Source organism: Taudactylus pleione, unplaced genomic scaffold (genome assembly GCF_031769625.1).
Source record: "Taudactylus pleione unplaced genomic scaffold, aTauple2 ptg000244l, whole genome shotgun sequence".
NCBI lineage: Eukaryota > Metazoa > Chordata > Amphibia > Anura > Myobatrachidae > Taudactylus > Taudactylus pleione.
In genome coordinates this window covers 2,241,794-2,268,934 of record NW_028284646.1, presented here as the reverse complement: position 1 = coordinate 2,268,934, position 27,141 = coordinate 2,241,794, and the positions used below count along the sequence as shown (strand labels likewise).

The window sequence follows — 27,141 nt, the reverse complement described above, 5'->3', positions numbered from 1 at the left end:
TGATTTGGGACTACTATTGTGTGACCATGCCCTTTCTTTTAAGACCACGCCCATTTTTCAGTGCACTCTATCCCTTTTTAAAAAAAAAAAAATACAGAGGGGGGGCTAGTTCCACCACTTCTCTAGGACCACTTTAAGCACTGGTGGGGGTAATGTGTTACTACAGAGGTGTGGGAGGGAGATGTGTTACTCCAGAGGTGAGGGAGGGGAATAAGTTACTACAGGTGTGAGTGAGGGTGATGTGTTACTATAAGTGTGAGGGAGGGATTGTACTTCTACACAGGTAAGGGAGGGAAATGTGTTACTACAGAGGTGAGGTAGGATAATGTGTTATTACAGAGGTGAGGGAGTGAAATGTGTTAGTACACAGGTGAGGGAGGGTAATGTCTTACTATAGCAGTGAGGGAGGGGATGTATTACCATAGAGATGAAGGATTAATGTGTTACTGGAGTGGTCAGATAGAAATGGAAACAATAACTATCTAAGGTCTATCCGGGTGAAACCGGGTACATCACCTACTAATATTAATAGAATTGTTTGCATTTAAAAACACAGCTATCAGTTGTACAAGCTCTCCTTTAATACAATGAGTAAATAAAATGTGCGCACACACACATATATCTGTATCTGAAAATTTTTATTTGCCCGAGTAATATTTTTCATGGAAAAGTTACCTACTATATAACTAATTATGAAATAATACATTATACCAAATTTTTATGTATTTTAACAACTTTGTGTATCACAGTCAATGAAAAATATCGGGTATAAATATACTGTTTAATTTTGTGAGAACATATACATGTAGCACCTTTCCATACATTTGATCAATTTCAGTTTTGCAGAAACAGCCCACTCCGTATAAAAGACACAAAGCCCCAGCACACTACTGTCAGTTGGCAAAAAATCCAGTTAAACTTCCTTCTATATCTAATTAAAATGCAGGTGTTTCACACATTTGCAGTTATGTAATGAAGTGCCTTCCAATTCACATCACTTCGGCCTATCAGTAGTTCTACCTCTAAACTCTCTGAGTCCCTACTTTGGCGCACATATTTTCCCAACATTGGGTCACATTTTTAAATTTAGAACAAACTTACCTGGAGGTAGCCCTGAAAACTCCAAAGTGACACTACAAAAACCAGCAGTCCCTGACAGCTAGAGCCTGCATGCATGCTCCATAACAGAAATAGAGTTAGTTCTGTTAGTTCTTTTTTACTGGTTGACAGCAATGTGCTGTGGGGTTATTCTTCACCATATGATGCCTTTCTATATAATTTGTACCGAATTGTGTTTCTGGGAGCCTGCTACAGTAAAATTATATATTGGGTAATTACAATGATATTTTCTATTGTCAAGCTAAAAATAATACCATTCATTAAAAAAAAGTTTTTACATTTTAGTAAAGAATATAAAGATTTGTGTTCCCTTGTGGTTATTGCTATTAAATACTCACAGGTACTCTAAAACAATTGATTTTTTGAGAGTTATACATGGTAACCCTTGAAGACAGGTATTATCCAACACAGAACATCATATAATGACTATCATTATCTACTGTGTCATAAATGGTAATAAAGAAATAGCCATAAATGTGACTGTAGTATCATGAGGCTAATCTCAAACTTTACAATTTGCTTGTTCAGTATGACTCTGTCTTTTCTAGGACTGATATGTAATTATTTGGTGGTTTGTTCCTGTAGCATAGATGTCATGCACTAATGTAACTTGTGTGTTACCTCTCTTTGAATCTACTAAGGTAATCTTTTCGCAAGTTGTAGGAAGCTGGAAAATGAAGAAATTGTTGTGGGAAAACTTAATAAAGAAAAATCAGTGCATAGATCGCAAGAGCCTTAAGTGAATTCATAGATTCAATCAAATCACTTGCAATTGTAGCTCTTTATGAGGGTTTCCATAATGTGAAATAAAAAAAAAGCTGTTAAACCTACAGTATGTGATTTGGGCCATATATAACCTGATCACCGCACGATTTATTTTAGGTTCTACATTGACTGGAAACCTAAATTATTTCTACTTGGTATGGTAATTTGGAAGTTTATAGTGAAGGAAAATAAACAAATTTTAGATCCTGTCCAGGACAAATGTTAATAATTCCAGATTGGGAAACAAACCTTCAGACATCCTATGTACAGAAGGGTGAGGAGCCCCGCCAAAACGTAGGGCACTCTATAATCCCACCTGTTATGTCATATAAACAAGCAAGTAAGAGCCCTTCTGAAACACTGGCTATCAGATCAGGAATTATTTGCACTTATTTGATGGACGCCTATGTTAAATCCCTTGCTGGGATGACACTGTCGGGATTGAGACTCTCATAACTACATCCCATCTAAAGTAAGTATTGAGGGAATTTAAAGCCCATACAGATACATGTTTTAAACATATGCTTTGAATTGGGGAGTCAAGTAGACCATTGCAGATATGGGTACAAAAGACCACCAATTTCAAAGCATATGCTAGTAGGTGTGGTTAGGTGATGGCTTTGTCCGACTGGCTTTGCAGTGATAGTCGAATCATGCTTATGTAATTGACCATATTCATCTACTTATGTACTGTATATGGCAAATTCAGTTTGACGTTTGGCTTCAGTTGCCAAAATGACCAGTGTATGACCATCTATTCTAAACAGTGATAAAAATGTAAACATCTCAGGTCTCAGAGTCAATAACTGATTCCCCAGTGTGGAATAAACCTGAGGATGGGGACTTGTGAATATTGCAAAGCTTGCTTCTTTAACTCCCAATCAATGAATGTGACCACAAAACAATTACTAACAAATGTGTATCACATTATTCTATGTCACTAACCACACACGTAGCATTGCTCCATTGTAAGAAATCTGACATATCAACTGCAGACATGCAATACATATCTGTACTGCATCTATGTGGCATGTGTCTTCTATGTGTCTGATTCTTAAATGGATCCAATGGCAACTTTATGTGTGGACAGGGTTCTTTTCTTTTTACATAACAATCACTGGACATACTATTAAGCTTCGCTCAGCATTTCCCTAATCTTTCTAACAATTCATGTCTCTTAAATAGCCACAATTGTTCAGTATAGGAACATTCATCTAGGGCAGTCACTACATTCCCAACCTTCTTATCCAACATTCTGTACATGAATAGGGAATTAAAGAAAAATACCATATGACAAAGGGCTACATTTACAAAGCGGTGATGATCAAGGCCACCGCACCTTTGGTGGTTTCGGCCTTTGGATTTAGAGGGGCAATAATATTAAATCAGATCCAGTATTACAAATTATTGCCCCTTTAAATCCAGCTGCTGAAACCACTTAAAATACAATGGCTATGAGAAGTGCCATTTAGTACATGTAGCCTTAAAAGGTTACCTTGGCAATACAGCTTCAAATGAATCTATGTGGATTTAGAGCCCTTCATGGTTTGGCACTATTATAATAATAACAAGATAGCATTCACATTGTTTTGGGATAATTTTGGTAATATGTGCAGTAGCTTAAATAAATAGGTTGTTAAACTACATCAGACAAGGCCAAATTTCTGTAAAAATAATAGAATAGTAGTTGAAATTTTATGTCAAATTAGTAAACCCCAAGAATCCACTATCCTCATAGCAATAGGTTATTTGATGCTGTTTCTATTTGCAATGTACCATATGTGAACATGTTAACACCAATTTTGTGCTATATTACATCTTTACGTGATATCATCAACACTTGTAATAACATACAGACATGACTTAAGGGGCCTATTTATTTTCTATTGCACAATTTATCAGTAAAATATATCCGCGCCAGCTGTACAATACTGGCCCAGAGAGGTAAGGGTTTATTTAATTCTTTACATGGCCAAGGAATATGCATATTCGTGACCCAGCTAGCTAGTTCCCACATGTGTAATGGATCTGAAAGCCCAGACTTTGGCTTTCAGCTCCACTTAGTGGTCAAAATAAATAAATATATTATTAAAAAATATTTAAAAATATATATATATATTTAAATTTTTACACATAGAAATGCATGTTAATTGAATCCTACTTAAATAGCTATCACCATGTTTAACATGGAGAAACTATTGCTGATGAAAATAGCAGTTGATATATAAGTTGAAGCACTATTTTTGCTGGCTATAGGGTTGTTTGACCTTTGACAAATAGACCCCTTAATTTCACTTTTTTTATCACTAAAATTCACTTATATTTGGTTTAAATATGATGCAATATAAACACTCAAGGGTAGATGTAAGAGCCTGCTAGTTGAGGGCACACACACATTTTTGCCAGTTTAGCCACTAGATTTAAAGCGACAATCATATAAAAGGCAAAAACAATCTGTTTTTGCCTTTTAAATTATTGCCGCTTTAAATCTAGCAACTAAGTCACTGGAAACTCGCAGGTGCTGATACTTGGCTATTACATTTACACCTCAGTATTTCCTTGCGAATGTTAGTACACCTGTCAAAAACATTATGATTGCCTTTTTGAATTCCAAACATTATATTGCTTTAGAAATCATTGGTTGCTTCTTTGATATGAAAAAGATAGTGCTACCCGTTATAACTTTATTTACCATTGAGCCAAAAGTGTAAAAAGTAATCTATATAAAACAGCTGTTTCTGCTAATAATTCATAGATACTGGAGTTATTTAAGTTGCAATAATCAATTTCATCAGCTGGATATTATCCATTGATGCACATAGGAACTTCCTTTAACAGGTCTAGAAGCTTTGAAATTAAAGGAACAGTCCCTAACCATAAGAATAAAATCCGCTGGGTAACCAACTTGAAAAATATGGATTTACTAGTCAAATGTGATGAAATTACATGCCAGTTCTGTTACAGTTTTGTTTTTGGTATCTAAATCAGATTATTATTGGTTCATCCTAGTATTAAATAACATTAAAAAAGTTAAGGGTGTTTTTATTTACAATGTTATTATGCTGGAATTGTTTAACTAAAAATACACATTTTAAAGCTGCTCTACCACCTAGGAAAATTTGCCTTAGGTGGCGTCCCCTCTTGTTATTGGTTTTTCTGCCCCTGCCCCCAACACTGACAGTGCTGTGAGAGAAGCAGAGAAGCCTCATTAAAAACATCTGTATGGAACAACCTCAGGACTCTGGATAGGAGTAGACGCCATCTTAGGACATCTATTTCCTATGTGATAATGCAGCTTTAAACAGTATTGTACATTGAACAATTTAATTGTTAACCAAGCCACAAACCATTACAAATGAATACTTTATAAATGAAAGTAATTTTTAACAAGTAAATTCATCCATATAACATTCACAGCATACATTTTAAATAAATAGCTAACATTACTATTGTACAGTAAGAACAATCACTTTTCATGCACCAAACTGAACGTACATAACCTTAATATAATGTTGCCTCCACTGGCAGTTTTCATTTTCATGAATTATAGGTCTGGCTTTAATTTATTCCATTGCATATTCTTATTTCTTAATACAAACCTATAATTTCCAAAGCAATATTTTATGTTGTAATTGATATATGGTTCTCGTTATAATTCTTGCCACTAGCAAATACAAACAAATTATAATTTTCTCTGTGACACTGCTGGCACCAAGTAATAAAAAAATGGATGGGCTAAGACAATTCTTAAATTAACATAGTTATAACAGTTTTATCATTTTTTTTGTAATATTGGCCTTGTGTCTGAGAAGTGAATGTGCTATAGTTGTGGTGCTTTGGTTATATTTTGTTTGCATTGTATCAATCGTAAGCATTTATATACTGACTGGTACTGAGGACGCTGAGCTTGCTCTGGATTCCCGTGTTTTAAAATTGGGCATGGTGATCGTACAGCAAGATACTCCTACAGTTGCCTCAGGTAATTCATCTTCTTCAGTCCATTCATTAAGATCAGGGTTGTAGCTCTGAATGCACTTCTTGTATTTCTTTTCTACTTCATTCCAACCACCTACTAAGTAAATTTTGCCATTAAGTGTAGAAGCACCTGCTGTGCTCACTCCATTCTGAAGAGGAGCAACGTAGCTCCACTGGCCAGTGTAAGGGTTAAAGCATTCAACTGGGAGGACATCAACCCTCTCACCACGGCCACCAAGTTGACTACCACCCATGACGTACACTCGATCGCCAAGCGTAACAGAACAGTGCCATCCCCTGGGTGTGCTGAGACTCGCTCTATCTTGCCAGCTATCAATAGATGGGTCATATATACACGCAGAGCGTGAGTATGCATTATTTATGTATCCACCTATAACCAAGATCTTACCATCAATAACTGAGCTGGAATGGCAGCACCTTGCAACCTCCAGTGGTGCTTTCATTTGCCACTGGTTAGTTGAAGGCACATAACACTCAACTGACGCTAGGCACCCTTCAGAATTGCGACCACCAATTGCATAAAGGAGGCCACTGAAAACATTCAGGCTAAAGTGGGTACGTTTCTGGTTCATGTTTGCAAGGTGAATCCATGTGTTGAATCGAGGGTCATACCTAAAAATGAAAAAAATACAATATAAGAAAACCAACTAATGTAAGAAGTAAACATTTATAGCACATCAAATATATCAGTAATACTGTACATGCAAGTAGGAAAACTGGACATATTGTACTCAATCTTGTGATTTATCAAACTGTGAGTGGACTGTGATGAGAGCACAGACAGAGGTGTGAGAATAAGTTGTGACAGCTGTCATTTTAACAATGTTCTAATACTAGAAACTCTTGGCTAGGTTATATACTAGTAATACATAAAAAAATACTTTTAAGTAGAAACAAAGAAACAAAGCAAGACAACATATATTGTAAGTCCTCTGCTGTAACAATGTTTTCATATTAGAAGGTACAGGTACCTGCAGAAATTGCTGACTGCATGCTTTGCTTGGTTCCTGGCATCATTCTGGTCTTCACCACCCGCAATGTAAAGAAAGCCATCCATCACTGTGACGCATTGATTAAAACTCTTGGCTGGCAGCTCAGCTAATCTTTTCCATCCATTGTCAGGATCTCTGTACAATATCTCTCTGCTGAGAGATTTTTCAGTCAATGCAGGACGGCCCCCAACAGTTACGAGGACCCTTGTGCCTCCACGGATTTTTGTTCTTCTCGATTGCAGGGTGTTCTGATTATATGGGAGCAAGTGATAATTCATGGCTTCAACTAGAAGCCTATGGCAGTCTGTATCCTGCATCATTCTGGGCACGGACTGGACATAGTTGACCAGGTCTGGTGCTGAGATAGTGCCAAATCTAATATTGCCCAAGAGGCCGGAGGCATACTTTATTCTCTTTTCATCATAATCTAACCATTTCATGGAAATCTGGAAAGCAACGATTTCAGAAGGTAACTGCAAGTCATCATCTATAAGGAGTTCATTTATTTGATCAAAAGTTAGCTTTAGGAACTGGTCGGTTTCCGAAAACTCAATGATGTTGTCCCTGATGAATTTTTGTGCAGCTTCTTTTGTGCTTTTAAGTCCATAGGTTTCTGCAATATTAGCCACATACATGCAGTTTTCAACATTGATTTCTTGCATTAAAAAGTCACAGCACATGTTTACAAGGGTCTCAATCTGCAAGTAGATGGCTGAAGATAAGGTGCTGCCGATTGTGTACAAAGAGAGAGTGAGTTTGCCAGTGTACGCATAGGTTATTACAGTAGCTAGACCTAAAGGAGATGCATCGTTGAGATCAACTCGTTGAGTGGTGGGATCTTTCTTCAGGATGTTGTAGAAGTACTCACTGCAAGACGCCATCACAACCTTGTGAGTCATGAATGACTTTGTCTTGGTACCGATGGTGAGGTCACACAGGAAGCTGTCTTGTCTCATTCTGCTCAGCCCCTCCATGAGGTTGGTGCCATATGAGGAGTCAGATACCTCTGTGGAAATGTAACTAAATCCATTTCCTCCATCAATCAAGCCACTGATCCCATTGAGTTTGCTGAGAGGGCTATCTTCTACAATGATGGTCATTTCATTGATTTCTGACTTGCTTTTCTTCACATTCTTCTTCTTTGGTGCCATGACTGCAATACCAAAATCACAGCCAAGACCGTTCTGTAAAGTAACATAAACAGATTAGGTATTAATATCAATTAAACTTAATTATCAATTAACCAAAACCATTACTGTCACAATCTAAATGAGCAAAACATTGAACTAATATACTGAATAGTATTTCATATAATGACATCAATGTATAATAACCTAATATAGGTTAGGCATGTTTATTCTGAGAATATCGCTCAGTAAATGATCAACTACATAGCCACTTGTTTTAAAACAATTATTAGAATAAAAAAAAATTATTAAAATCATATTTCAGTGATGTTCTTATTTTTTCTTCAGCACTGTGTTTTAGTTAGAATCATGGGCCACATTTAACAACGGAGCATAACCCCTTTAGCTAAAGGGGTTATGTCATCCTTTCTGTATTCAACAAACAGCGGTAATCTTAAGATTACCGCTGTTTGTCACTGCATTGCGATACGGTCACCATAGCCGCCAATGGGGACCCAGCGAAGCCTTCCAGGCACTGCCGGGTCTTTGCTGGGATACAGTGCCATGTGCATGCGCAGGCAGAACGTCGTGCATTTGCATTACACAGAAGGCCGTTGTTGGCAGCATGAGGCAGCTGAGCGATGGACCTCTCCTACGAGGAGGACTTTGTTGGACCTCGCCAGAGGGGTGTGTATTGATGAATACCAGTGGAATTTTCTTTTGTATCACTGTGATACTAAATGAAAAATGCAGCTGATATTAACCTTTGCTGTTACATGGGGCCCCATATTAGATGGGAAAGCTTACTGGGTAAACTTACCGGTTTAAATGATAGTTTGGACTGAATAATTCCAACATCAAGATTCTTCTGTGCTTACACATTGGGCCTGATACAATGCTAGGTGCAAATCAAAAAAGTAGTAAACAAATCATGTTGCATTGCAAGGGATGTGAAAAAATAATATATGAGCCGCGCTTCTGGAACGTGGTGGGGGGGAAATCTGCTGTGTGTGTGGATGGGGGTGAGAAGGTGGAGTGCAGCACTGTACTGCAGGAGTACCTGATCCTGTCAGGTATCAAATATAAATAGTTAGGTGCGCTCTCTTGCTTTGGATGTAGGAACATGGGGAAGAGGAAAATGTGGTGTGGTTTACAGAGTGTGTGAAGAGGTATCAGAGGTGGAGGTAGTGTGTATATATATATATATATATATATATATATAAATATATATGCTATATTTTTAGAGCCCACTTTAAAAGCTCTTTTTTAATGTCTATGTCACTAAACTTAAAGTGAACCAGTCACCATCACTTTTTAGTTACTTGTTCTTGGAATGCCTAACTTTTTTTTATTTTTTCACTTTATGCTTTTAACAGGCACATTGTGTGATGGTTCAAAGATTATTATCATGATTTAATTGGAAACAGGGTCGGACTGGCCCACAGGGGTACAGGGGAAATCCCCGGTGGGCTCCACTGCCTGAGGGCCCCACCCCCTCCTCTAGGGGTCATGTTCCAAACTGTGCATTGAATTGAACGCTGTTACTCTTTTGGAGGGTCCGTTACCTTGTGGAGCAGGACCACTTAAAAACATTGGTTCTTGGTTTTCTATAATAGAAACTACACCAATATTTGCCTAATGGTTAGGCAAGCAACTGTGGTGGAGGACCACACCCCTTATGCATGGGCCCCTACTACTGCATTCCTCCGGTGGGCCCTTTATGCCCCAGTCCGACACTGATTGGAAATATTTAAAAACATAATGGATGATAGTGAATTAAGGGTGTCTAGTTTGGAGAACAGCCCGGGGGCTCTTGATATGTCCCTGGAGGCATAGGGGTATATGTAATATCCTGCAAGTTGAAGGCAGGTTCAAGATACAACAATTTATCCATTAGATTTAAAGCAGCAATTCTTTAAAAGGTGTAACCAGATTGATTGTGTCTTTAAAAGAAATGCCCTTATAAATTAGCAGCAATATCGTCGGCATCTTCTAGCTCCATGCAACTCATATGGTTTCTGCATACAGCATACACCATGGTCTCCTTACTAGCTTAAAGGTTCCTGGCTGGCATCACGGAGATGAGTAGTAAGTAGACCATGCTCATGTGACCAGCAGCGCCACTTTCTCCTTATCCTTATGGCCAAACCATAAGGATACCTGGTTTGGTAAGATGGGTCAGCAAACCTGAGATGGTTTGCAGAATAAAGCTTGAAAGTGTGGAAGACTAAAGTAATCATGACATGTAAACTCATTCATGAATGCATAAACCAATAAAATAGCATATTGCGAATGGTAAAAGTTACATTATTATTGGTGGCAGAGGTCCTATAAATGTATAATGAGTATATTACAAACCTACTATAGAACATGAGGAGGCCTGACATTGGATTTCATTAAGGGGTGTCTTGAACACTTTTATATTCATGAATGCAGCATCAGCAAGAGTTGAAGCAGCTTAAACCCCAGCTGTCCGCTACCATATAATATTACCATTTATATGCCACAGCAGGGAATGTAAAACACACATGAATACATCTATAACTGTGAATGAGGTCAGCATATACAAAACAGTAAGATATTACATTTAACCATGTACTCTTGATGAAAAGCAATATAATACATTAAATGCAAAAGAACTGTTCCAAGTTTATGATTTGTAAAACCATGGAATGGGGCGTGCTGACCTTTGCACTGTGCTCATAAAGAACAGAAGCATTTCCGGACCTATTTGGTAAGACTACATTGCTGCACAGCTACAAATTGTAAATATGTGGCAAAGGGAAATCTGCACCTCTATAAATGCCACTATGTATACAGTGATTGTGACTGCGGAAGTTACAAATTGGAACCAGTGCCTTATCAATTGATTTACTGAACTTGACTCCCATCAAAGAAATATAAACAAACATTCACTTCAGTGCTTAAACTCACAGTGTATTTTGTAATGAATCTTATTCATGAAGAATTGATCCCATGTATCTCATGGGAAATGAACAAAGCTGACTATCAGTCATTTGGCAGCTAAAGTAGGTGTGTGACAACAGAGTTAGCTGCATTCATGAGCCTTTGCTTCCTATTTATGGTACGTTTGTGGTGTAATAGATGTACTGTACATAAATCTATCTATCTATCTATCTATCTATCTATCTATCTATCTATCTATCTATCTATCTATCTATCTATCTATCTGCCTGTCTGTCTGTCTGTCTATCACAGTTTAGAATAAGTGCAATTTCAGCATTAAATATGATTTTGTTTCTGTTTTGTATTTGTAACTGTATTTGTGCCTTTAAAATGTATTTGTTACTGACTAAGGCTGGGTACACACTATATGATGTGTGACCCAGCAATGGTGCTATGTAACGATACATTGTGCACCGTATACACTCCACGATCCAGTGTACGATGGCGCTATGTGTTGGAACAGCACTGCATCATTCCCCACATTGTTCCAATCTGTAGAACAACAAGAACGACCGTCGTGGACAACAGATTGGGTATACACACTGCACGAGCCAAACAATATGTCATTCAGATCTGTGTCGGGATGATAAATCGTACAATAGATGGTGTAGTGTGTACCAAGCTTAGGTGTAAAATCCAGGTGTTCTATTCAATAAACAAACAAATCTGTTACTTGAAAATTGACTCTTACTTGAGTACACACTTTTGCAATCATACTTTGAGAACCTGAGTCCCTGACCAAAGGTAACAGAAGGCAATTTTGGTGGTGAATTCAAACTCGCTGCAAAGCAACATCTATTTTGTCCTCCAAATTGCCCTACACATGAACACTTGTTACTTCATTTTGGATTACAGTACATGAAATGCACAGTGACCTGCAATGAATATTAAGGGGATAACTTTATACAGAAGAAGTCTAACCCCACGTGAGACAACTAGACATACACATTACTTTGAAGTTGAACATTAATAACCTTTTGCAGATATTGCAACAAATCTACTGACAAGTACTTTCCTCCATAATTTGCTGTATCAATAATGTATCTCTCCGTGTTGATATAACAATCATCCACCCACTGGCCCTGATTCTGAGCCACACGCAATCTGTGCCCAATCCCAAAATTCATGTAGTTGAGTGATTTATAGCAAGTGCGCATGCGCAAAAATGTCTGAAAACTCCTACAGCGAACGCGTTACACAAAGTATACGCACAGAGGTGCTATTACCAGAAATGTTGTGGAAAGGTGATGGGTGTTCCTAAGCGGTGACTGGGAGGTGGCTAGTTGTGCACGCAAATATGGTCTATTCAGTGGGTCACAGGCATGTTAATGCAAGCAGCTGCATTCACAGACACAGGCAGAGGAGGCCATGATCATACTGAGAAACAGCACCTGCCATGGGGCTGGCGCAAATTTCAATGGTGGTGTATAAGGATACACCAATTGGTATTACAGCCTGCTTGGGCGCTAAAAGGTGTGCGTCTCAGACCTTGCACATTTGGCCACACGTATGTACACATGGGAAGGAGCTTGTAGCGCTATTTGGATAAACTTGAAGATGAGCAACCACCAATAGATGCTCAGAATCAGGCCCACTGCGTGTAGTTCGTCACCTGTACAACCAGGTTTACATTGATACACGTTAGTGACTGTGAACAAATTGGTTCTCATTCATACATGTTGGGCTTCATTCTGAGTCGCATGGAAAGCAGCCTCAAGTGTGGAGGGCTGCAGCAGCTAGATTTCAGAGCTGTAACTAAACTTTATGTCCCTCTGAAAAATGAGGGGGTGCCAATGCTCTTTCTGGCACAGGGCGTGCCAGAAAGAGCATTGGCGCCCCCTCATTTTTCAGAGGGACATAATGCACCCAAAAAAGGGCCATGGCTTTATGGGGAAGGGCCAGGGAAGAGATAGGAGAGGCCAGGGGATTTGTCTGGGGATGAAATAAGAGGAAGCTACAAGCAAGAATGATAATAAACAGAAATTTGACATGCCCAAACAGCGACCCTGACCTGTGGTGCCCTGTGCGATGGCACCGGCCGCACTACCCTAGCTATGGCCCTGCTAGATTTACACCATTATACTAACACGAGTAGCTGCATTTGTGTAATTGTACTACTGTTTTCCACCCACAGCCGCATTGTCATCATTAGTATCAGGACTTACACCTAACCCATGCTGGGTGCAAAAGACCCATCTGAAACGAACATCCCTTTGTTATGTGGATGACTCATAATAGCACAGAACTCTGCTTCATGCTCACGAGACTCCTATGACAATCCCATAAAAGCACGTCTTGCATGCATTCACAAGGTAGCCATCCAGCTGACACCCAGAAATGCCCATTTCACTAACAGAGAGAACCGGCCATGCACATAGCCTCCATTATGCCTTGGGTGACTATTTACTAAGCAGTGTTAGGAGACAGAGTGAAATGTGATAAAAAAAATGATAAGGTGCCAGCCAATCAGCTCCCAACTGTCATTTTTCAAACACAGCCTGTGAGATGACAGTTGGGAGCTGATTGGCTGGCACCTTATCACTTTCTTATCACTTTTCACTCTGTCTCCTAATACTGCTTAATAAATAGACCCCTTTGGATCTCTTCAGACGCGCAGAGCTGTGTATGCAATAGCAGTGGCTGGCTCATGCAGGCCCATGTAACGGCGTTTAAACGTACAGAAACGCTTGCGTTTGTCTGGCCACTCCCAGTAACCACCCCCAAATGCTGACAACTTGTCAGTCACTTTGTGATGGGATCCTCTGTACATCCGTAATCGCAATGCGATCACTGCGCACGCGCAGTGCGGCTTATATGCATGCGCGATGGCAAACAATCGCTCAATCTGCATGAAAATTGTATTAATGTCCATCTCTGAATCAAGCCCTATATCCAGCAATGTATTAAAACAGTCTGTACTAAAGATCATGGGATGGGGCCGTCAAAAGTAATCTCAAGACACTGGAGCTGCTGCTTCTTGAGCCCACTCAGACTGCGTGCAGAGCCTCCGGGTGCATGACCGTACAGAACCCCCCAAAGACATGTCAGGAATCTTTGAACAACCACTGCTGATTTGGAGGTGTGTGTATGTTTTGCTTAGCTTTGTATAGATTAAATGCCTGGATTTTACATTTTACCTGCAACATGTACAGCACTGAGTATAGTGTGATTCATTACATTAATTACTTTAAAAAAACAAATATATGTTCTGTCATCTGAGTTACTACAGTATATAAGTTCTTGACTAATAGATTACTTAAAATGTGTCCAATATCTCCTCCTCCGCTCTAACCAGAATAACACAAATCTCCTTTTAATAGTTACCTTCCATCACTCTATGTAGTTACTGTACATGCCTGAGCACATATTTCACAGTGAAATTATAATTCATGTAGATTTACCTAGTTGCCTGGTTACCTTGATGTAACAAATGTCAGGTGTCCGTCTCTTATATGGATATGGATGATAATACACTGGGGGACCAGTACAAAGCATCCTATTATTAAATATAATTTTATTGTATTTTAGTCATTTTCTTAAATAAATCTTAACAGTACAGTATTCTGAATAGTAGCAGAGGCTGACATTGTTATCTAGAAGAATTAAGGGATACTATTAAGTATTAACCCAGGTAGAAGTAGTGTTACTGTCCTTGTGCATCAAGGAGAAAGGGCAACTTTGTATAATGCTGCTTTGTTATTCCGGTAAGCATGGAGTTTTATGTAATAAGATTTTATTATTAGATCTCAAACAGTGACAGAAGTGGGGAAGCATGAGGGGGTACATAAAGGGCCAGGGAAATGTGGGGGTGGGTTGGCAGAACAGGTAAGTTTACAAACAACCATTGATTACAATCACAGTGAATTTTTTTTTAACATTATCCTCATAGTTTCGACAAAAAGAAACATATAGTAATCAAACAAGAAATATTGGCCCTCATTCAGAGCCGCTCGTTAGCAGCAGTACGCTCGTTCCGAGCGATGTTTGCACATCTGCGCATGCGTACGGTTTTTAGTACGCATGCGCGAACCAGTCAGTGCGGCCGAAAATCGTTTGTACGCTATATAGCGAGTGCCTGCTATTTTGAGTGACAGAATGAGGCGTATGTGGGTGGTAACAGGGGAAGGTGCTTGAAAATGGGGAGTGGAGATCCGAACGCAGGCGTGCTTAAAGGTCAAAACGGGCGTTTTATGGGTGTGTATATTTAAAACAGCAGCGTCAGTGACCACGTCACTTGGTTATTTTAGAGCCAGAACTGCTCGCAAATTTGTGGTAGCAAACACCAACCACAAGAATAGCGAGCAGTTCATACGCTGGTCGATGTACTCGATTAATCTAATAAATAGCGGACATGACGTATGGTGCGAGCGGCCAGGGGGCGTTTTTAACAAATAAACGAGCGTATGTTTTGCTCGCTCGTTCAGACTTAGAGGTGTGAACAGACTGCAATGTGCGTACGGATCATTTGAATAGCCACCCCTTGTTTTTAAACGAACGACCGCAAATAGCGAACGGCTCTGAATCAGGCCCATAGTTTTTTATGACTTTATGAGGGAACAGGAAAGCACAAGGTGACAGTAAGCATGGAGTTAAGTTAAAGGAAAAATATTCCTAACTCTTAGCTGGAATCAACTGAAGTAAAACCAATCTATAATTATATACTTTGTATTTTATATTTGTAACGGACAATTGGGTGATTTTTATGTTATTTCTAAGAGGGATAGTTTTCGTTATGTTATAAGAGGGATAGTTTTCGTTATGTTATAAGAGGGTTAGTTTTCGAAACCGTTTCTTTATCTATTTCTAGAAAATGACTTGATTCAGATGTGGTCGGTATTGCAGAGCCGCAAGGAGGCGTATATTGTCCAACCAAAATGCAAATGCACTAGGGAATATAAACCCCTGCATGCATCTGCGATCTGAGAGCGGATTACCATTGCAACCATCTCTGCCAGGTTCAGGAAGTCTGCGTCCAATGACTCAGACCTTGGGTTTGGCACTCCCACAAAACTGAGGCGTCATGCCTCCATTTTGTGGAACGGACTTGGTCGTCGCCCTTCCCTGCCCTCAAACGGCCACAGCCTGTCATTCAGGCTGCGGCTCAGTGGTCACTATGATCGTGATCACAGGACTTGTTCTGCACATGCGCAGCAGGGGTTCTGCACATGCGCAAATGCCCCACCATCAAATTTGTACATATATCAGAATCAGGCCCTTAATGCCAATAGCAAAAATTCAAATCCTGAGGGGGAAATTAAATTCTATGCAATTTTCAGTTACAATTTTTGGCTGCTTACATCCCCAAGAATTATAGTACACCAGCATTGCTAATTTTCGAGGTGTGAGGGAACACTGGAATGTTGGTGGCTGTGAGGCGCTGACCTTCTGACCCCCCAGCCAGCCTTCTGATTGTACTTCTCCAACATCCAGAGGAATTGAATTTCCCCCTAAGTATAATTTTCTAGTAAAGCTCAGGAGATGAAAGCAAAAATGTGATTGGTTGCCATAGACACAAGTTTTTATGACGGTTATCTGTGGAACAATTTGCATAAATGTCCTACAAAATGTCTGTAAGTAAATTAAATCAAGACAATAATGACTTTAAAGCAATATGTTTCTTCATTTGCACTACTGCAGTTTCCCAAAATCTGCCAAATACAGTCCAAGTTTTAAGGATATCCCTGCTTGTCCAGATGGTTAAAATAAATTGACTGAGGTACTAATTAAGCCACATGTGCTCAAGCATGGATATTCTTAAAACCTGGACTGTAATGGCGGAGTAGAGTAACTTCTCCACTACTTTATGATTCTTCCCTATATCAGTTAATCAAATTTATCAAAATGTATCAAAAAGTGGAGGCATTGCCCATAACAATTAATCAGAATTTAGCTATAAATTTATATAATGTACTAGATAACTGACAGCTAGCATTTTATTGGTTGCTATAGGAAACGTCTCTTCTTGTCATCTTTGAGTCAGCTTTTATGGAAGCACAGTCTGTGTTTCAACAGTTTGTTTGCAATAATAATATCTAAAAATTCTGCTAAGCTAGTTAATATTTATATAAATAAATGATATTAATGGGAAATTGTTTGTGTCCTAACTTAGAAGACAGAGCTAGTGACTTGGAAAGTTAATTGTTAACATCGCCAGTATATTAAATTTGTGTTTTTCAATTCGGATCAGATATATCTTAAAAGAAAATACCTCTATAGTGTAAATATAAGCACTGACACTCAGGTGAATGGTATTTGCTTCATTTAGATGCACTGCTGTAAAAAAGGGAGTGAAAAAAAAGGGGGGTGTAGTGTCAATTGCGTTCAGACTATCTGTGTCACTCGTGCCAAAACTGCAGATCAGCTGCTCGATGCTGTCCTGCCCAACCTCCTCAAACTGTGCTTCTGCCCTCCCTCCCCTACATTCCACTAAATGCATCTGTTACAAGGGATCAGCGTCAATTCCAGAAATAGCAGAATAGAGTGCTCAGATAGAGAACATCCAAAAATAGGTCCCATCTCAGTGTCTCTCGACTGGGACACATTCCTTTAATTTTCCTTCATTTCAGAGGCAAAGGGGGAGTCTTTTCATCAATTGGTGATAGAAGACACCGTTTACAAAATTGCTAATATAATTTTAGAGAGTAATGGTGCTATATAATTAAATTGGACTGATATAAAACAAAATCTGAACAGAAGTCAATATTATATATTTTTTCAGTTTTAATTAGACAGCAGGAAGTCACATAGACCAATGTTATGCTGTATTAGTACTGATTGCATTAATGAGTTTGCAGTCTAGTCTGTTCCTTGTGACACTCTTTAAGAAAGGAAGAGTAGATTACATAAATTATGATCAAAGGAATAGAGAAGAAAATGTTAATTTAGATTAAACATTAAAAAGATTAAACATTAAATCAATCATCATAAAAATTAGAAATTCCTACACAGTTTTAATTTGATGAAATAAATGACCTTTTAGAACACTTTTCTTGCCACTAGACTTTAAAGACTTTACTTTCTGAAACCAGGCAAATGCTAACATTTAACATGTAAGCGCTTACAAAGGTATAATAAATATCTTATATTAGGATTGTTAGAAGTCATAGTGAAACTAATCAACCACAGACAAAGGTATAGTCAATACCTAATATTTAACGTAAAGATTCCCAAGCTAACATTTGTTAATGATCAAAGAAATTTTTGGGATTGTCAGACGGTCTAATGTCATATGTTTCATACAGTTAGTTATTAGTATTAGCTTAAAACAAAATTACAAGGAAACCCTAAAAACAGACAAAGAAATGACTACTAAATGTTGAATAGTTGTGCTCAGCTCACCCTGTTAGGTCAGATGTGGTCTCAAACTGTGATCTTGTTGAAAAAGAGATAGTGAGAACTTCAAGACAGACAGGGCACGATGCTAGTAGTCTCTCACACTACCACAGGGCACGATGCTAGTAGTCTCTCACACTACCACACACAGCTGCCACCTGACCACCTGTCACCAGAAAGCCTTCTCTAAACCCTTTCCTTTCACTTTGAGAAGAGACCAAACTGAGAGCATCTTGATCCTTAAAACTGACTCCACCTCCCCAAAATCAGAACCACCTTCAGGGAGGGTTCCCAGACCTTATGATGCTTGTGTTATTGAAAAAAGTCTTACATTAGGAAACACATTTTGTTTCTGTACAATGTTTGTATAAGGAACAAGCAAATAGTATTACTGTATTGTAATGATTGTGCTGAAGTACAGTATGAGTGGAGAAGTGTATGACATACAAAGTAGGAAACTTTTAAAATACTGATTAATATAGAATGGACTGACCCTAAATGAGAGGGCATCAAACATTGGAATGCAGGTCTGAAATTGTGATCTAATTCCATTAAAGGGACCAATTTTCTAATTGTTTCACTACCGAATGGTCCGTTACCTACTCAATTATGTGCCTCAGAATAGTCTTTATTCTGCTAAAGCTGCATAAGACCTTAATTAGATTGGAATGATGGATCTCATGGATGTCAGCATACTTTTAAAGCGCCAAAGAAGGAAATCTGCTTCTGTGCATGTGCCAGATCAGGCATACGCATATGGACGGAGTGCCCTAGTGCATTCGGATTGATCTGTCCATCGACAGAACTCACTAATGATAATTTCTGGCCAGTAACAGGGGGGGTGTGACCATGCAAGTGAGCTCTTCTGTCTCATGAGAACATCATAGGCATGTGGTGGGCATGTATGCTGGGTTCAGTGCTTGATCGCAGTATGCGGATGCAAATAGGACTTTATTCAGATGGATCATTAGTACCCAGTACAGGGTGGGCACCAGTGGCTCCCCTATTTGAATTTCAAAATTAAAATAGGGGAGCCACACCAATTGCCAGTGAGTTCCTGCCATCTATGTTTGGCAGAGTGTGAAATGGCGGTTTGTGTGGCTCCCCTATTTTAATTATGGACTGCGCTGCAGCCCCACCTCTCGAGCTGCCACTGGTGGGCGCAAGTCCAGGTACTAATGATGATGGCTGCGACTGCAGATGTAAGAACAGTGGGCGAGATAGGCTTACCCGTGCAGACATACAGATTTTTAGTATACACAAGCAGATTCTCACATGAGAGAGATCTATTGAGATGCCCACCTGAGGGTTTGCAAAGCCAAGCACCTGCGTAAGATTTCCTAGCAACTGCGTAAAAGACGCAGCATTGGTCACAGATCATTCAATTGTTGCATTCCTGCAGATTGACTGTGGGAATAGAGACGCCTGGAGCCATATTCCTTGCACACGGGCTCATAGTTGCAAGCTGTGACACATACCCAAAGTGGTCACAAAACGCCTGTGTTCACGGGGCGCTGCAGCCATTACCCCACCGCCGCCTTATCTGATGCCGCCCACCCGCACTCTTCTGCCGCAACTGCCATACTTATTAACTGTTTTGCAGCAGCACAGCAGGTCTCAAGGAAGCAGCTCCACTCTCCCACAAGCCTGAACGTCCTCTTCCTGTTGGCTGCAGCATGCACAGGAGAGAGGAAGTGCTGCGCACAGAGAGGCAGCAGTGGCAGCAGCTACACAGCAGAAGGTAAGAGCTGCGGCTGCAGGGGAGGAGAGGTGGAAGCTGCAAAATATGTAGGAGTCATGATCTGATAAAAGTGCTGCTGGTAAAGGAGGAACTGCTCCATTTTCGGACACTGTGATGTCAAGGAAAGGAAGTGGTTAAACCATCGCTGGCAGTGCTGGATTAAACCCTGTGGAGGTCATTAGGCAGACAAAATCTTTGGGCCCCCCCTCACAAATTATATCCTAATACATTTTTTAATTTTACCAACCAACAAATTGAACCAATTTTATCACACATTAACAATTACAGGTTGAGTCTCCCATATCCAAATATTCCGAAATACAGAATTATTTTGGCATGACTGAGAAAATGAAACCTTTGATTTTTGATGGTTCAATGTACACAAATATTGTCTAAAGCACAAATTATTAAAAATAATGTATGAAATTACTTTCAGGCTGTGTGTATAAGGTGTATATAACACATAAATGAATTGCATGTATGTACACAAACTTTGTTTGAGCCACAAAATTATTTAAAATATTGTATAAAATTACCTGCAGGCTGTGTGTATAAGGTGTATATAACACAAATGCATTCTGTGTGTATATTGGGGTCCCATTCCCAAGATATTTCATTATTATATGCACATATTCCAAAATATGGAATATTCCGTTATCCAAAATACCCCTGTCCCAAGCATTTTAGATATGGGAGACTCAACCTGTATTAATGTTATTAAACAAAAAATCTTAAATATTATTAAACAATATTACACAATATTATATACTCAAAGCTTCTACTCGCAAATATTTCACTACGATCTGGAGTCGGTGGGAACTCGCGACACACTAACTCACTGAAAGCCATATTTCTCAAAGTTTCTCGTGCGCGCACTCTACTGGGATAACATTGTGCGCATCGGCCGCTAGATGGAGATGGCCATCATTACTGTACATTACACGTATGTAGGCTACACTGACATTTTTTACAAGCTGACAGCTGACAGAAGATGACCTGTTAAGAGACAAAGGGGTATATTTACTAAAGTGACAGCTTTTAGAAGTGGAGATGTTGCCCATAGCAACCAATCAGATTCTACTTAACATTTAACTAGCACCTTCTAGAAGACAATAGCTAGAATCTGAATGGTTGCTATGGGCAACATCTCCACTTCTAAAAACTCTCACTTTAGTAAATGTACTCCAAACTGTAATGCGAATCTGATGACTATGGTTTATGTACTTTAAGTTGCTAATACATTACATTAATACAGTATTTTCTCTATAGTCTTTAATGTAAAATTTTAATTTCTTTGAGTTGATTAATTTTTTATATCTTTTGGAAATAATTTAACAAAGCTCAAATCAATAGCCTAAACCATTAATAATTTTAACAGACAGTCTCCTCACCATCAATGGACAAGTAACAATGAACCTGATTTAGGAAGAATAGCTTTTCTGTTAATACGCATGCAACGCAGTTGCTAATATCAGCGGTGAAAGGCAAATGATCGCATTGAGATTGCAGCCTTACATAAGGACGTCCACATCCCCTTACTCACATCCGTATACTTTAGCAATATAGCAAGTTAATCGGTAACATTAAGTAACATCGGACCCATACGCACACTTGCACAAGCCCAGACCTTACTCAGAAATTCCTAACTTCCATGCAGGCTGAGGCGTATGGCATTGCAGTGGCTAAATAGTGCACGCCCCTGCAACGCCATTGAAATGCACTGGCACGCCTGCGTTTACCCAACCATTCCCCCCGTTACCACCAACAAATGGCACTTAATGTCAATCACTCTGCTATGGGTCTCCGTGGCTGCTGCGATCGCAGTCCCCATCGCAGCGGCCGGTCGCACACACATACTGGGATACATATGCATGCGCAGTGTGAAACAATCAGCATATTGCGTGCGTATTCACAGTTGCGTATGGTAGTGAATCATGCCCAATGGCACTAATGATACAGCCATCGGTAGTGACCAGTGACGTAACTAGGGTCTTCGGAGCCCAGGGCAAATTTAAGATTAGTGCCCCCACCCACATAACAAAAGTCGTTTTGCGTGCCTTCGGTGCATGGCAAATAATGGGCATGGTCAAACAACAAAAGGGATGTTGCTACTGAAAATGGGGCAGCCAACATGACACGCCACCAATTTCTTGTCAGTCTGGGAACATTCCTTTCTATTCCATATGCACCTTACCTTAACGGTGGTTTCTCACAATGTGGAACCTCTGAAGAAATACATCCTCCGTGGGACGATGGCGTCTTCAGTCGGTATTCAATATTCATGTAGGTCACATCGTCCGGAAGATGCCTGTTTGTGTAGGAATATTAACAAGGTCATCATCATATGACAGCGTTTCAACCAGACTCGTGCCCCCTGTGTAACTTCCTTCCCCCTGCATCTCTCAGCCACACCATCATCTCACTGCATCATCTCTTAGCCACACCATCACCTACCCCCAGCGTCGTCTCTCAGCACACCATCACTGCCCCCCCTACGTCAACTCTCAGCACACCATCACCTCCCCCCTTGCGTTGTCTCTCAACACACATACACACACTGACACATATACATACACACACACACTGATACATACCGTATACATACACACACACTGACACATATACATACACACACACAGGCACATATACATACACACACACACTGACACGTATACATACACACACACTGACACATATACATACACAGACGCACGCACACACTGACACATATACATACACACACACACTGACACATATACATACACACACAAACACTGACACATATACATAGACACACATGTGCACCTTACCTATATAGTGGTTTCTCACAATGCGGAAACTCTGAAGAAATACATCCTCCCTGGGAAGACGGCGTCTTCAGTCGGTATTCAATATTCATGTAGGTCACATTGTCCGGAAGATGCCTGTTTGTGTAGGAATATTAGCAAGGTCATAGTCATAAAACAGCGTTTCAACCAGACTCATGCCCCCTGTGTAACTTCCTTCCCCCTGCATCTCTCAGCCACACCGTCATCTCACTGCATCATCTCTTAGCCACACCATCATCTTCCTCCCTGCATCGTCTCTTCTAAGCCACACCATCACCTACCCCCAGCGTCGTCTCTCAGCACACTATCACCGCCCCCCCTGCGTCGTCTCAGCACACTATCACCACCCCCCTGCGTCGTCTCTAAGCACACCATCACTGCCCCCCCTACGTCAACTCTCAGCACACCATCACCTCCCCCCTTGCGTTGTCTCTCAACACACAGACACACACTGACACATATACATACACACACACTGACACATACCGTATACATACACATACACTGACACATATACATACACACACAGGCACATATACATACACACACACAGGCACATATACATACACACACACACTGACACATATACATACACAGACACACTGACACATATACCTACACACACAGACACATATACATACACACACAAACACTGATGCAAATACATAGACACACATATGCACCTTACCTATATAGTGGTTTCTCACAATGCGGAACCTCTGAAGAAATACTTCCTCCCTGGGAAGACAGCGTCTTCAGTCGGTATTCAATATTCATGTAGGTCACATCATCCGGAAGATGCCTGTTTGTGTAGGAATATTAGCAAGGTCATCGTCATAAAACAGTGTATCAACCAGACTCGTGCCCCCTGTGTAACTTCCTTCCCCCTGCATCTCTCAGCCACACCATCATCTCACTGCATCATCTCTCAGCCACACCATCATCTCCCTCCCTGCATCGTCTCTTCTTAGCCACGCCATCGCCTACCCCCACGTCATCTCTCAGCACACTATCACTGCCCCTCCTGCGTCGTCTCAGCACACCATCACCTTCCCCCCGCGTTGTCTCTCAACACACCATCACCTCCCCCCTGTGTTGTCTCTCAACACACAGACACACACTGACACATATACATACACACACTGATACATATACATACACACACACTGACACATATACATACACACACCGGAACATATACATACACACACACTGACACATATACATACACACACACACACACACACACACACACTGACACATATACATACACACACACTGACACATATACATACACACACTGACACATATACATACACACACACACACACACACACACACACACTGACACATATACATACACACACATTTGCACCTTACCTTAACGGTGGTTTCTCACAATATGGAACCTCTGAAGAAATACATCCCCCCTGGGAAGACAGCGTCTTCAGTCGGTATTCAATATTCATGTAGGTCACATCGTCAGGAAGATGCCTGTCTGTGTAGGAATATTAGCAAGGTCATTGTCATAAAACAGCGTTTCAACCAGACTCGTGCCCCCTGTGTAACTTCATTCCCCCTGCATCTCTCAGCCACACTATCATCTCACTGCATCATCTCTTAGCCATACCATCATCTCCCTCCCTGCATCATCTCTTCTTAGCCACACCATCGCCTTCCCCCGCATTGTCTCTCAACACACCATCACCTCCCCCCAGCGTTGTCTCTCAACACACAGACACACACTGACACATATACACACACACACTGATACATATACATACTGTGATATAGTCGGGGTAGGGGGTTCCTCTCCTGGGGTAGATGGACACCTCCTTACACACAGCAGCCAGGAAACAGCACACCAGTCCAGGGTTTTCATGCGAGCTGGTCAGAACCAGCTTTCATTGTGCAATATAAACAACAAAATAAACAAAACATAAAATAAATCCTAGCCCATCTGGGCACTAACTAGACAGGTTATTCCCTCTCTACAAGTGGCAGGGCCTACTGCCATACCACAAACACAAACACAGCACTTCCAAATAACACAGTGTCTCTGAACAAACCTCAGTGTCTGTTCTCCCCCAGAGTATGTGAGACACTGAACCAAAACCTAACACAGCTTATCTAAGCCACTTCCAGGTACAACTTGTCAAAGCTGGATAATTGGCTGAGACAAGATCAGTTTAAAATTGAAGCGTGCACGACCCCATCTTGCGAATGGCAGCTAGACTCCATTTTAGAAACAAGAATCTGCAAGACGCCATTTTGCGACCAGCGTCACTTTAAGTTACAACTCACAAGCTAAGAACAGATGGCAATGTTTTTGACAATCTACCAAGAGCAACTAGAAGAACAGCCTCTTGAGAAAAAGTAAATAGAATAGACAATGCACCAGAAACTGTGAGTGCTTTACATACAAATTGGGAATCCCTGTATGCAGATAAGTATAGTTGTGGCAATTGTAATATAACCCAGGCATTGATCTACACAATTGAATGTGTCTGAATCCTAAACAGGTTTTAGCCCCACACCCAGACAGAATGGCCCCAGCTTCACTGCTGGAGGTAACACATTTGCATTGCAGTCTGAAACTGTGAATGAGGAATGATATGTGTATGTATGTATGTACATGTGTATATATATATATATATATAAATATGATAAGTCCATCATAGATGGAATCTCATGCATAAACACCCCACATTACACACAATTGAGCTGCTAACATGACGCCCATTAGCGAATGCATAAGAAAAACACTGTTTAGTAGCTAAATGTGCATGCATCTGTCCCAGTTAACTAGCATCTTCATATCAAACCCCGTACACTCACACATTACATATTCACTTACAAGGTTCCATTAGCATTAAGGTATAAGATTTAAGTTGGTTCAGTCAGTATAAATGCTGTAAAATAAAGATATTTGATAACTAAGGTTTTATACATGCTAAGAAAGCAGTGTTTGGTTTTGTACTGATGCGTACTCTTTCCACAGTATTCCGGTGATATTGGTGGGGAGATCGCATCATGCATTCTCCAGTTATGGATCGCAGAGACTTCAAGCAACAAAATGTATTAACTGTTATGATGTTGCAGGGGGCGGGTGGGCAGAGATCACCAGCTGTTAGAGGCTGGGTGAGTCTATTTGAACCAGCTTGTTAAATGCTCTGTAACAGATGCTTCTCCCCTGGGAACCAATGATATCAGCAACAAACTTCTCTATTGTCCTGTCTATTCTGGGGGGGGGTATAAATATGTGTGCTCAAACACTGGGTCTTAGTCTTCATGCTGAATGCTGATGGACGAGGGGTTTCTTGCTGATACCTAACATATCAGGCGCTGCGTATGTATACTGTACTTGGTTCTGTATAATTCCTTTGCGCTAAATTGTACACTGATCATAGCGTGTAACTGACTGTACTTTTACTTGAATAATACTTTGTGCTTCGGAACCACATGTTCTGAGTCTGGAGTCTCTATTTATTGTATGACTGCGTACGCAAATTAGCGTCATCCTTAGAGGTTTATAGGAAGGATTTTAGAAGGTACAGGCAGGGGTATATAGAGGTTCATTTTAATATCGTCAAAATACTAATCAGCCTGCTCTCAAACTGAAAGGCCCAATATCTAGAATGGCCTGTGGATGGAGCTCTCCCTCCTCTTCTCACATCCACTCCCCTAGGATCCATTATCCAGCTTTTACAAAAAGCCGACACTTCTGGTCTGTTTGGCATAACAGACTTTTCCTGGGGTATTTAAAACACATATGATAGGTATCTGGGACACACATATATGCCATCCCAGAATTCTCCAGTACTTCTACCATATATCCCCCCTCCCTTTGTTTTTCGACCTGTGGGGCGTAACAACTGCAGCCCCCAAACAATGAACATGCGACAAAGCACCTGCATTGGACAGCTGGCTTCCTGGCCTGTGTTTGACTGTAAACTTAAAGTTCTGCAATGCCAAGAACCACCTTGTTATTCTCCCATTGCTCACTTTGTTCTCTGACATCCATTTCAAAGGGGCATGGTCAGTGATCAGCCTGAACTTCTTTCCCATCAAGTAGTACCTGAGAGTTTCTAATGCCCACTTTATGGCCAACGCTTCTTTCTCGACCGTAGCATAGTTTCTCTCCTGTACATTCAATTTCCTGCTTAAGCAGCAAATAGGGTATTCTTCACCTTTTTTGCTCTGGGACAGGATCGCTTCTATGCCTACACCTGATGCATTAGTTTGCACAACAAACTCCCTGTCAAAATCAGGAG

The 27,141-nt window shown here is 40.3% G+C and overlaps 1 protein-coding gene across 1 annotated transcript; it reads right to left on the bottom strand.

Annotated features, from left to right (window-relative positions):
* Window positions 1–561: 561 nt before the first annotated feature.
* KLHL31 (kelch like family member 31) lies at window positions 562–18,493 on the bottom strand. The gene is made up of 3 exons (XM_088479673.1): window positions 18,305–18,493; window positions 6,852–8,056; window positions 562–6,492 (listed from the first exon to the last, which is right to left on the bottom strand). The coding sequence occupies exons 2-3, from the start codon at window positions 8,021–8,023 to the stop codon at window positions 5,760–5,762; spliced, it is 1,905 nt and encodes a 634-aa protein (XP_088335799.1). The 5' UTR covers window positions 8,024–8,056; window positions 18,305–18,493; the 3' UTR covers window positions 562–5,759.
* Between the last annotated feature and the right edge of the window lie 8,648 nt (window positions 18,494–27,141).